Source organism: Jaculus jaculus, chromosome 2, assembly GCF_020740685.1.
Source record: "Jaculus jaculus isolate mJacJac1 chromosome 2, mJacJac1.mat.Y.cur, whole genome shotgun sequence".
NCBI lineage: Eukaryota > Metazoa > Chordata > Mammalia > Rodentia > Dipodidae > Jaculus > Jaculus jaculus.
In genome coordinates this window covers 161,599,614-161,612,421 of record NC_059103.1, presented here as the reverse complement: position 1 = coordinate 161,612,421, position 12,808 = coordinate 161,599,614, and the positions used below count along the sequence as shown (strand labels likewise).

Genomic DNA, 12,808 nt, shown 5'->3' with positions numbered 1-12,808 from the left:
TCCAGAGCAAGCCTAAACTGGATCATCTCATGGTGCCACATTCAGGCAGAGCTCAGAGACTTCTAACACAGCTCTTAAAGTTAGGTACATTAATGAGGGAAAAACAATAAAATCAAAGCTATTTAACATTTTGATCCATAACTTTTATGTATTTGGGCTTGCACTGGTACTCTTTCATGCCATCTTTCAAATTTCACACTGTACAAAGGATATCTTTCATTTTGTTTTAAAAATGAGCCAGGCATGGTGGCATATGCATTTAATGCCAGCACTCTGGAGGCAGAGGTTGAGTTTGAGGCCAGCCTGAGACTAACTCATGAATTCCAGGTTAGCCTGGTCTAAAGCAAGAGCCTACCTTATAATACACACACACACACACACACACACACACACACACAAATAAATAAATAAATAAATAAATAAAAATTCTCACAGTTCTGCAGAGAATGCCAACTGCTTTATTGCTAGCTTAGTGGATTTCATTCCTATTATTATTTTCAAATTTTGGTTTCATGAGACATATAATATAGCTTCCCAAAATGCAATAGGTCTTCCTTAATATTGGCAGGCTTTTGAGATAAGGTGCTACATTTCACGGCTGCTGTGATTATTGTAGTACTCTGTAATTCTATGGCTCATCCAAAGTGTGTGCATGTATACATTTAACACATATGGTACACGTATCTTAATAGACTGTCAAGATAGCATCATATGTGGTATAGCTATGGGGAAGACTCCCTTTAGTTCTACAGAAGTAGTTCATATTCTTTACAGACAATTCCCAATGTGGTAGCCTTAAATTGACTGTATTCCTATATTCAATACTACAAGGAGCTGTTTCCATCAATAAAATTATTTAAAGACCATTTGCATATGTAAGACAAAGACCATCAAAAAACTAAATCCAGTTAATGATGTTAATAGATGGTGACAGTGTTAACATTTCATTACCAATAATATGTTGAATTCACAATAAAAGCTCTCAAAATTGAAATATGTACTTTTTAATGACACAAGCCTTAGGAGCAGATATGATGTATTACTTTTCCAGGCAAAACAGAAAGAAATATTTTAAAGAATAAGCCTGGGCCAATGAAAATCATGAGCACCCTCTCAGTAAGTTTAAATTAGGTCAGCAACAAAAGTATCAAGAAACGCAACAGTCATTAACAAATATTTGTTAGGTGCCAATAATTCTTAACTTTATTTATTTGAGAGAAAGAAGCAGACAGAGAGAGAATGTGTAGTCCAGGGCCTCTAGCTGCTGAAAACCAATTCCAGATGCATGAGCCACCTTGTACATCTGCCTTATGGGGGTACTGGGAATTCAAACCTGGGTCCTTAGGCTTTGCAGGCAAGCAGCTTAACCACAAAGCCATCTCTTTAGCCCAGTTGCCAATCACTCTATGCATAATATGGTGGTGTCATATCAATAGACATAGCATCATATTTTAGGCTTTACATAGGCTCATACCCAAGATATACTGAAACTCACCCCTGCAAATATCTCCTTACAAGATCTCAGGCAATACATTCTCTTATTTATATAAAAAATTATAAGCATATGAGAAATACTTTATAAATTGAACACATGTGTGCTTCCCTTTTTAAATTATTGACTCAAAATGTTGCCTGTTCTTACATTAATATAGATATTGATGCAAATTAGTCCCTTATTAATGAGACACAGGAGTAGTTGTGGGTAACTTGTGCATCATATATGAGTATCTACATATTATTCCCCTTCCTCCAAATTGGCAAACTCTGTATAGAAAAAAAAAGCTAAATACTGATTTCGTACTTACCAAAACTAAATCAATAGGAAGAACAACTTTAATTTTCCTTTTAAATTGTTCATTCAGCTCTTTAACAAGGACAAGGACAGCAATGCTCAGTAAAGATAAGAGCAGGGCTTCCAGTTGGACAGACTTTATGTTCTCAAAGACATAAGCATAAATCTACAACAATAAGAAACAGGGTTATGCACTAAATGCCAGCATGGAAACCTAGTCCTATGAAAACTCAGAAATGGTTTATAAAAGTGTCCTAATGGCTGGGAGGTAAAAAGATAGGGTAGATGACAGTGTTTGAGAAAGCATGGCTACATGTTCATTTGCAAGCAAAACTGCTGTACCCTTGATACTTCTATCAATCTCAGGGTTTCCATCTTCCTACACAGAGACACTACTAAAGAGAGTGACTTTCATTTTAAATCTACTTCAATGATGAGGTCTTGTGAGCCTCTGTGTCTCTGGATGGCTCAGGGAAATTTGTGGAAGAGGGGGCAGAAAAATTGTTAGATCCACATGTTGGGACATTATGCACAAAGACATTGCCTCTTACCTATAACTGATGGCTACCCCAAAATGTACCACCCACATTCCCCAAAGTGGAAAGTACCTGAGGAGGGGGGATGACAGGGAAGAGGCTAATGTTGGTACCAACATGGCTGTATATACACTGTGTACATAATTAATAAAAAGAGAGAGAGAGAGAATGACTTTCCTGGCTCCACCCCTGTCACTTGAATGGGCAGAGATGCCCCTACCTGTGAGTCCCACCATGGTTCATGACTTTTCAGCACCAAACATATATAAATGTAATCACACACAAAAAAAGTCCAGATATTTCATTGACATCACACATTTGGCATGCTGTAAAATGTTACCATGCTATCAGCTATTCAGTATTTATTAATTTACCACAACATAGATATAGCAGTACTAGATTGACAATAGTAGACAATTTACAAACATCTCTAGTATTCACAGATGTTACAATGTAGGACATGTATCACTAGTGGGGTAATAAATGAGTGCAGTATGATGCTATGGGCATGAGAGCAGCATGTGAAGAATATGACTTGAAGTCATGAGTAGTTGAGGAATGGTGGTGGGAGGGGGGATCTTCACAAACCAGATAAACAGACTGGGCAGACCACAGACAGGAAGGGAATAGAGGAATGAGTCTGTACTAAGTGTTTGGCTTTAAGGTTACATTTATAAAATTTACAGCATAGACTATGAGGAAAGAAATACATTATTCGAGAAAGAGTAGGGTCAAAAAATCAATATAATGATGTAGGCATTTTAATAAAATTTAAAACTTTTTATTTATTTATTTGAGAGAGAGAGAGAAAAGAGAAAAGGCAGGTCAGGGCCTCCAGCCACTGCAAATGAACTCCAGACTCATGAGTTACCTTATACATCTGGCATACATGGATCCTGGGAGATCTAACCTGGGTCGTTTGGCTTTGCAGGCAAATGCCTTACCACTAAGCCAATTCTCCAACCCCTGATGTGTTTTCAAAAGCAAGCCTTAGGCTGGAGGGGTGGCTCAGAGGTTAAGAGCACTTTCTTGCAAAGCCTGGTGGATCAGGTTCAATTCCCCAGTACCCATGTAAGTCCAAATGCACAATGTCATAAGCATCTAGAGTTCATATGTAGTGTCAGAAGGATTGCATACCTTCTCTTTCTTTCTCTCTCTCTATCAAATAAATAAATATTTTAAGGTAATATAATAAAAGCAACCTTATTGGAAATTATGCTAACATAATTTGTTTGAATCAAGCAATAAGGTACAATAGTACATTAATGTTAGATACTGACACATGGTAACCTGGAATAATCTCATTTGGAAGAAAAATGAAATGATTTTTCACAGTAAGGTCAAGGAAAAGAGCTAAGCCAAAGACTTTTCTAAAACTGACAATGTATATTCAACAATTACCAGTAGCATGTTGATGCACAAACTAGGGTCTTATAGGTACTTACAGAAGCCTTGAATCTCAAAGTGAAAAAAAAGAAAGGACAAATTTTACCGAATCCTACATTGAGTGTTAATGAGAACAATAAGGTAAATCTGACAGCCTTGTAGAGATTTGTGCTTATCTGTATCTTCTATATCTGCATTTAAAATTTAATTTAAATATCGCTAAATAATTCCTGAATGGTTATCTTCAATATAAACATCCTACCTCCTCCCCTTCTTGTTTACACTGAATGTGGACTTTGTAATTTCATTTTTATTTGTTTACAGGTTTCTCAATACTTATTTTAGGTGACAAAACTAGGATTTTTCTGTAACTCAGAGATCATCCTCATACCCTGTAGCCCAACTTGTTAATGTTCTTTGTCCTCCCTATTTAGTATCTTAAATATAATTTGACCACAGCACAAAATAATGGATCAGTATAGACTATATGTCAAAAGAAATTGTAAAATTTATTGTTGCCACAGTTATGTTCTTGTTATTGGTACAAAGCATCTAACCTAAAGCTTCTTGTGAGAGGAAGGAAAGAATTTTGGGGGCTTATAGACTTGAAGGGACTCTCCATGATGGCAGGGGGAAACATGGCATGAGCACATGCTGGACATCACCTCCTGTCCAGCATAGGTGGACAACAGCAGCAGAAGAGTTTGCCAAACACTGGCAAGGGGAAGCTGGTTCCAATAGCCATAAGCTTGCACCCAAGAACAAGACTCTAGCAAGGCTCCATTTACCAAGTTGTCACCAGATGGGAGCAGAATATTCAGAATACATGAGTTTCTGGAACACCTAATTCAAACCACCAGTTATGTTATTTGACATCTCCTAAAATTTCTACTTAGGTTTCCTAACCAGAAGTCTTTGCCTGTCTTGTCTAGGTAGCAGAAATACATATAGAGAAAAGAGGAATCGCATCTATTTTTACACATTGAACATAATTATTAAGTTTCCAGCAATTTCAGCTGAACAAAATGAACTCTTAAAAGTAGAGCCTTGGGGGCTGGAGAGATGGCTTAGAGGTTAAGTGCTTGCCCGTGAAGCCTAAGGACCCTGGTTCGAGGCTGGATTCCCCAGGATCCATGTTAGCCAGATGCACAAGGAGGCGCACATGACTGGAGTTCGTTTGCAGTGGCTGGATGCCCTAGCGTGCCCATTCTCCCTCTCTCTCTCTGTATCTGCCTCTCTCTCTCTGTCTGCCACACTCAAATAAATAAAATAAACAAAAAAAAAATTTAAAAAAAAAAGAGAAGAGTCTTGGTGCTGGGGTTAAAAATTCCAGTATACATGTTAAAAATACCGAAACTATCCGGGCGTGGTGGTGCATGCCTTTAATTCCAGTACTCAGGAGGCAGAGGCAGGAGGATCGCCATGAGTTTGAGGCCACCCTGAGATTAAATAGTGAAATCTAGGTCAGCCTTGGCTAGTGTGAGACCCTACCTCAAAAAAAAAAAAAAAAAATACCAAAACTGCTGAGAGCTCAACACTAAAGTAGACCTAAAGCACACACACCGAGGCTCAGGAAGTTTTGCAGAAAAGGGGATGAAAAGAGTATAACAGTCACAAGATAAGGGGAGGGAAATATTCAGAGATATTGCCAACCCCCTACTATGACAGACCACTGCTTTCACAACTCAAACTCACAACTTCATGACGAATCCCAGCAATCCCATTAAGTAAGGGCCTCAGAGCAGTGGGGGGAGAGAGGAAGGAAATGATGGTACCAACACATGATGTATCCATACAAAGATTTTACTGAATAAAAAAGTGCAGTGAATTCCAGGTCAGCCTGGGCTGGAGTGAGACCCTACCTTGAAAAAAATAAAGAAAAAAAAAAAACTCCAGCCCTAACCAGGTATTCGATCCTACCACTTGGGGAGGTAGAGTTGGGAGGATAGCCATGAGTTTGAGGACACCCTGAGATTACATAGTGAATTCAAAGTCAGCCTGCGCTACATCATAAAACCAAAATAATAATGATTATAATAACCTGGGAGAGCCCAAACATGCTTGTTACTCCAGTCCTGGGAGGTAGGGCAAAGATAGGAGAACACTGGAGCTCACTGGCCAGCCAGCCACATTGGAAAATGACAGTTCCAGGTTCAGTGAAAGACTCTTCCTCAGGGAAATGATGTAGAAGAGTGATAGAGGACATCTGAATCTATCTGATGTTCTCCTCAGGCCTTCACACATGTGCACAGAGTTCATGCATCTGTACACACATGCATACACCACACATACCACACACTACATGAAATACACACATCACACACACACACATGCACACACCAAAAGAAAATAAAGTGCTAAGTAATGGCACATTGCACAAAGTGTGCTTGTTCTTACAGACAAGCAAATACAAATAATCACTAATTGTACAATCAATTACATTTATAAGTAACTTAGGAAACGTGTAGTTTTACTTGTTATTTATTCCTAATATTATATTTCATTACACACTACAGAGAAATATAAAGAAAATTAGGTATGATGACATCATAGTGACCTGAGATGCAGATACTATTCTTTTTTTCTTTTTTTAATTTTTGTTTCATTTATTTTTATTTATTTATTTGAGAGCAATAGACAGAGAGAGAAAGAGGCAGATAGAAAGAGAGAGAGAATGGGTGTGCCAGGACCTCCAGCCACTGCAAAGGAACTCCAGACACCTGTGCCCCCTTGTGCATCTGGCTAACATGGGATCTGGGAAATCAACCTTGAACCAGGATCCTTAGGCTTTATAGGCAAGCGCCTAACCATTAACCCATTTCTCAAGCCTTTCTTTCTGCCACGCTACACTGTCAACGATAGTTGCTCACAGCATTCCTACAAGTGAACGGATGGGATCCCATTCTCATATTGACCCATGACTTAAAGAACAAGATAAAAATATAAAATGCTTATTAGTGGGACATGTTCCTCAAAGGATGAACACAAGGAGGATGTCAAGTAATGCAACTTTTTTTTTGGTGGTTTGAGAGTAAGCGAGAATATTATCAAGATGAGTTTTCAAGAAAAGGCCAATTATCCACATGTTTTAAAGCACTGAGATTGTTCTGTATTCCTATTTCTATTGGATTAAAAGTATGCTATAACAGTGACTACATAAGAGGGAAAATATGGAAAACTTGCAATCCATACCAGATTCTCTGTAATGTGCATTTTGAGAACATGTGTTTGCAGTAATGAAAATGGCCACCCCAGAATGAAGGAATGAGAAATCCCTCTAGGGTTTTTATTTTCTGTCTGGGTTAAACTCTAGCTCATCAAGCAAAGCACGTCTCACAAGAAGCTCCAGAAGAGCACGGGGGAGGGGGGGTCAAGGCTCATTAAAATAAGCATGAAGAACACAATAGAAAGCTGGCTGGTGAGGGCTCATCCTAATGACTGTCATGTGGACCCACCCAGAGAAGTCATAAGCTAAACAGGCTTTCAGGGCATGGGTGACAAGGAAGATAGTGACAGGGACAGAGTTAAGGACACACACACACACACACACACACACACACACACACACACACACATGCACACACACAATTTATATAGGTTCACTTAATAGAGTTCTAGGCATTCTGAACACATATTCAACTTCCCAGTTGTAGTATAAATGCAGTTGTCTGAATATGTTCCCATGCACTCTTTACTTCATAAAAATCCCTACTGTAAAGCCGGGCGTGGTGGCGCACACCTTTAATCCCAGCACTTGGGAGGCAGAGGTAGGAGGATCGCTGTGAGTTCAAGGCCACCCTGAGACTCCATAGTGAATTCCAGGTCAGCCTGGGCTAGAGTGAGACCCTACCTCGAAAAACCAAAAAAAAAAAAAAAAAAAAAAAAAATCCCTACTGAGGATAATTTGCTTCCCCAATCTCAGAAGAAAAAAGGAGATATTTCTGTCTGTACAGATAACTGAGCAATTTAGTCAGAACTGATAAATCTGTTAAGTAAATTAGGAGTTCAGTGACTTCCGATGCTATAATACTAATTCTATAGGAGACACAAAGTAGAAATTATTGATATGCAAAAACAAATCAATTTTGAGATATTTCAAGGAATGAAAATCTCTTCTTCATAGCACATGCATTGCATACATAATACAATTTTAATAGTCAAAAGGCTTTTCTGAAGCACTTAATGAACACTTAAACATGTGCATATTTATAATTTTTATTTGTCCTAACCACTCCTTAAAGCTTGTCAATTATTTATAATGATGGAAGCCCAAAACCTAGAATAGTTTCTAGAAGAGATAGTCAACACATATTGTTAAGTGGTTTTCTCATGCACTACTTGGATAAGAATGATCAGTAGGTGAAAGCTTAAGATTTGTTTTCTCACTATCAAAAATCAGGCTACAACATATTAGGGAAATTTGTAGTTAGGTATGTATTCATTAGGTACTTGATTGAGGTTCTATTTTGTGTAAAGCAATGGGCTAAGTTTTAAAATTACAATAAATATAAACAAATAAAATAAAATAAAGTAAAAATTAATAAAAAATTTAAATCAAACAAAAAAATTGCAATAATTTTCAAGTAATCCTTCTTTAATATAGTCAATCTGATTCAAATAATTAGATGTTTAGTTGTTTATAACATTTTTTAAGGATGCAGCAAAATTGAAAGCAGAAAAACCTTATAGTTTTTACCAAAATTTGTGGGACACAATGAAGGCAGTCCTCAGGGGAAAATTCATAGCACTCAATGCCTTCATAAAAAAGACAGAAAGATCCCAAATCAATAGCCTAACCATCCACCTAAAGGCATTGGAAAAACAAGAAAAATCCAACCCAAAGAGCTCCAGAAGGAAAGAAATAATTAAAATCAGAGCAGAAATTAATGAATTGGAAACCAAGGAAACAATTAAGGCAATTGACAAAACAAAGAGCTGGTTCTTTGAAAAAATAAACAAGATTGACAAACCTCTGGCCAATTTGATCAAGCAAAAAAAAGAGAGACTCCAAATTAACAAAATTCAAAATGAAAAAGGAGTGATCACAACAGACATCAGTGAAATCGGCAGAATCATCAGGACTTATTTCAAAAACCTCTACTCCACAAAACTGGAAAATGTGGAGGAGATGGATAAATTCCTGGATGCATATCATCTACCAAAGCTAAACTCAGAGCAGATCAACCACCTCAATGAACCCATCACGCTCATGGAGATTGAAAAAGTAATAAAAAACCTCCCAAAAAAGAAGAGTCCAGGACCAGATGGATTCCCAGCCGAATTTTATCAAACCTTCATGGAAGAACTCAAACCAATCTTCCTAAAACTGTGCCACACAATTGAAGAACAGGGAAAACTACCCAACTCCTTCTATGAAGCTAGTATCACCCTAATCCCAAAACCAGGCAGAGATGCCACAAGAAAAGAAAACTATCGGCCTATTTCCCTAATGAACATAGACGCAAAGATCCTCAACAAAATTCTCACAAACCGAATCCAACAACACATCAAAAGCATTATCCACCTTGACCAAGTGTGATTTATCCCAGGAACACACGGGTGGTTCAACATACGAAAATCTGCCAATGTAATACACCACATAAACAAGCTTAAACATAAAAATCACATGATCATTTCGATAGATGCAGAAAAGGCCTTTGACAAGATACAACATCACTTCATGATCCAAACATTGGAGAGAATCGGCATAGCCGGTCCACATCTTAATATAATAAAGGCAATATACAAAGCTCCAAAGGCCCAAATAATACTTAATGGAGAGAGACTGGAGGAATTCCCATTGAGATCAGGAACAAGACAGGGATGTCCTCTCTCACCTCTGCTTTTCAATATAGTTCTGGAAGTCCTAGCCCAAGCAATAAGGCAGGAGAAGGAAATAAAAGGGATACAATTTGGAAAGGAAGAAGTTAAGTTAGCGCTATTCGCTGATGACATGATTGTATATGTAAGAGACCCGAGAGACTCCATCCCAAAATTCCTGAAGGTGATTAACTCCTATAGCAAAGTAGCAGGATACAAAATCAATGCACAAAAATCGGAAGCATTTCTGTATGCAAATGACAAAGACACAGAAAAAGAAATAAAGGACATAGTCCCATTTTCAATAGCAACAAAAAAATAAAATACCTTGGAATAACGTTAACCAAGGAAGTAAAAGATCTATACAATGAAAATATAAAAACTCTCAAAAAAGAAATTGAGGAGGATTTGAAACGATGGAAAGACCTCCCATGCTCCTGGATAGGCAGAATTAACATTGTGAAGATGACAATCCTACCAAAGGCAATATATAGATTTAACGCAATTCCAATTAAAATCCCTACAGTGTTCTTCACAGACATAGAAAAAATGATCTCAAATTTCATATGGAAAGGCAGAAGGCCTCACATATCCAAATATATCCTCAGCAAAAGAAATACCTCTGGTGGCATCACCATACCCGATATAAAGTTATACTACAAAGCCATAGTAATGAAAACAGCATGGTACTGGCATAAAAACAGGAGTATAGGGCTGGAGAGATGGCTTAGCGGTTAAGCGCTCGCCTATGAAGCCTATGGACCCCGGTTCGAGGCTCGGTTCCCCAGGTCCCACGTTAGCCAGATGCACAAGGGGGCGCACACATCTGGAGTTCGTTTGCAGAGGCTGGAGGCCCTGGTGCGCCCATTCTCTCTCTCCCTCTATTTGTCTTTCTCTCTGTGTCTGTCACTCTCAAATAAATAAATTAATTAATTAAAAAAAAAAAAACAGGAGTATAGACCAATGGAATAGACTTGAGGACCCGGATTTTGGGCCAAGCAACTATAGCTACTTGATATTCGACAAAGGCCCAAACAATATAGACTGGAAAAAAGATAGCATCTTCAACAAATGGTGCTGGACAAACTGGATAACCACATGCAGGAAACTAAAACTTGATCCACACATTTCACCATGCACAACACTCAAATCCAAATGGATCAAAGACCTCAACATAAGACCAGAAACTCGAAAACTACTGGAAGAAAATTTAGGAAGTACCTTCCATTGTATAGGAATGGAAAAAGACTTCCTGAATAAAATCCCAGTGGCTCAAGTTCTTAAACAGTCACTCAACCATTGGGATCATATGAAGCTGAAGAGTTTCTTTACAGACAAGCATATAATAAGCAAAGCCAATAGAATACCCACAGAATGGGAGAAAATATTTGCAGGTTATCCAACTGATAGAGGCCTTATCTCTAGAATTTACAAAGAACTCAAAAGTCTAAACAATAAGAAGACAAATACCCTACTCACAAAATGAGGCACAGAGTTAAACAGGCAACTCACAGAGGAAGAGATACAAATGGCAAACACATACCTAAGAAAATGTTCATCATCCCTAATCATCAGAGAAATGCAAATTAAAACAACTATGAGATTCCACCTTACCCCAATAAGGATGGCCAACATCAAAAGGTCAAATGAAAATAAATGCTGGCAAGGATGTGGAGAAGCAGGGACACTCATTCACTGTTGGTGGGAATGCAGGATGGTACAACCACTTTGGAAAGCAATATGGAGACTCCTGAAAAAGCTGACTATAGAAATACCAACAGACCCAGTTATCCCATTGCTGGGCATGTACCCTAAAACCTTCAAACCAAAAGCCAGAGAGATTTGCTCAACCATGTTTGTAGCAGCTCAATTCATAATAGCTAAAAGCTGGAATCAACCCAGATGTCCATCATTAGAAGAATGGATAACAAAGATGTGGTATATCTACACAATGGAATTCTATACAGCAGTAAGAAAAAATGACATTAAGAAATTTGAGGAAAAATTATTGAACCTGGAACAGATCATTCTCAGCGAACTTACCCAATCACAGAAAAAAAATTGACACATAGTCTCACTCATCTGCAACACCTAACCTGAATCTGCCCAAGATGCCTTACATACCCACCAAGCACCTCATGGACTAGACAATAAGGTGGATGGGAGGGCAGGGGGGGGAATCAAAGGGTGGAAAACAGTAATCCGGACCCAAACGGCAATGGTACCATAAAATTCTACTTCCTAAAAGACAGACCAAATGGCTGAACCTTCACTAGACCCTTACAGGAAACACCTGAACCACAAGACACTGGAGAGGGTAGGATCAAGACTGACCTAAATCTCCTACATCTTCCCTCCCTCCCTCTCCCCCTCTCCCCTCTATCTCTCTCCTCTCTAACTCTTGTATATTAGTTATCTTTTTCCTCAATTTCTCAGTGGACACTGACCTGTAACCCCCACTTCCAGCTTGGGCCTACCATCCACAATGAGCTTTTGATCAGAGAAAACTATAAGGTTTCCCAAAACAATGACAGACTTCTGTCAGAGTACTTGATGACCCACCAAAGGCCAGTGATAAGACCCTATTGCTGAAGACTCCATACACAGCTGACGCGTAAAATGGAATGACATGGCTGGAAGCCAGGAGAGAGTCAGTCCCCAGACAGTCAGCATGTCTAGTGCCAGAAGGCGCTACATAGGTGACTGGGGGAAATGACCAAGATCTGTCCAAGCAACACCTTGTTTAACCTAATTAGCAACAAATAACCGGATGTGATGCCCACACAAAAGCAATAGTGGTACACAGCCATGGTGAGGAATCAATTGCTCTTGATTTGGCTAACTGATCCACTCAGTGGTACTAGACCCTTAGCTGGAGCTGGGAAACAAGTCAGAACCATCCCCAAACACAAGCCAACTCTACAATATCAAGCTACCATCAATCATGGGGTACAAGAGGGCCTACACCTATCAAACTGTCTATCAAAAAAGTAAGTGTTATCTCAATTTTCCGGGTGCTAACTTACTCTCCGTTGGAGAATCTGCTTCTCTTTTCCAGATAGATGCAGATCCTAAGAAGAGAGCTGCCCCAACATACCTCAAAAGGGGCCCAACTGAAACTAAGGACAACTGGCGAAATAAGCAAGGGTGATATTTTCCTGTGAACCGGATACCAGCACAAAGGGGAAGGAGATCAACACAGAGAAAAATCAACCCCTACCAAATCAGAGAGCCAAAGCCTCAGAGGCCCCCAACACCTCAGCACTGAAGCAGA

At 38.8% G+C, this 12,808-nt stretch overlaps 1 protein-coding gene across 3 annotated transcripts in view; it reads right to left on the bottom strand.

Annotated features, from left to right (window-relative positions):
• The window catches only part of Slc26a7 (solute carrier family 26 member 7), a 124,715-nt gene that overhangs the window by 41,379 nt on the left and 70,528 nt on the right, over nucleotides 1-12,808 (bottom strand). For all 3 annotated transcript variants that reach the window (XM_045144569.1, XM_045144570.1, XM_045144572.1), the window contains one exon: nucleotides 1,806-1,958. In XM_045144569.1, the coding sequence (XP_045000504.1) occupies nucleotides 1,806-1,958 (153 nt within the window). The remainder of the gene's footprint in view (nucleotides 1-1,805; nucleotides 1,959-12,808) is intronic.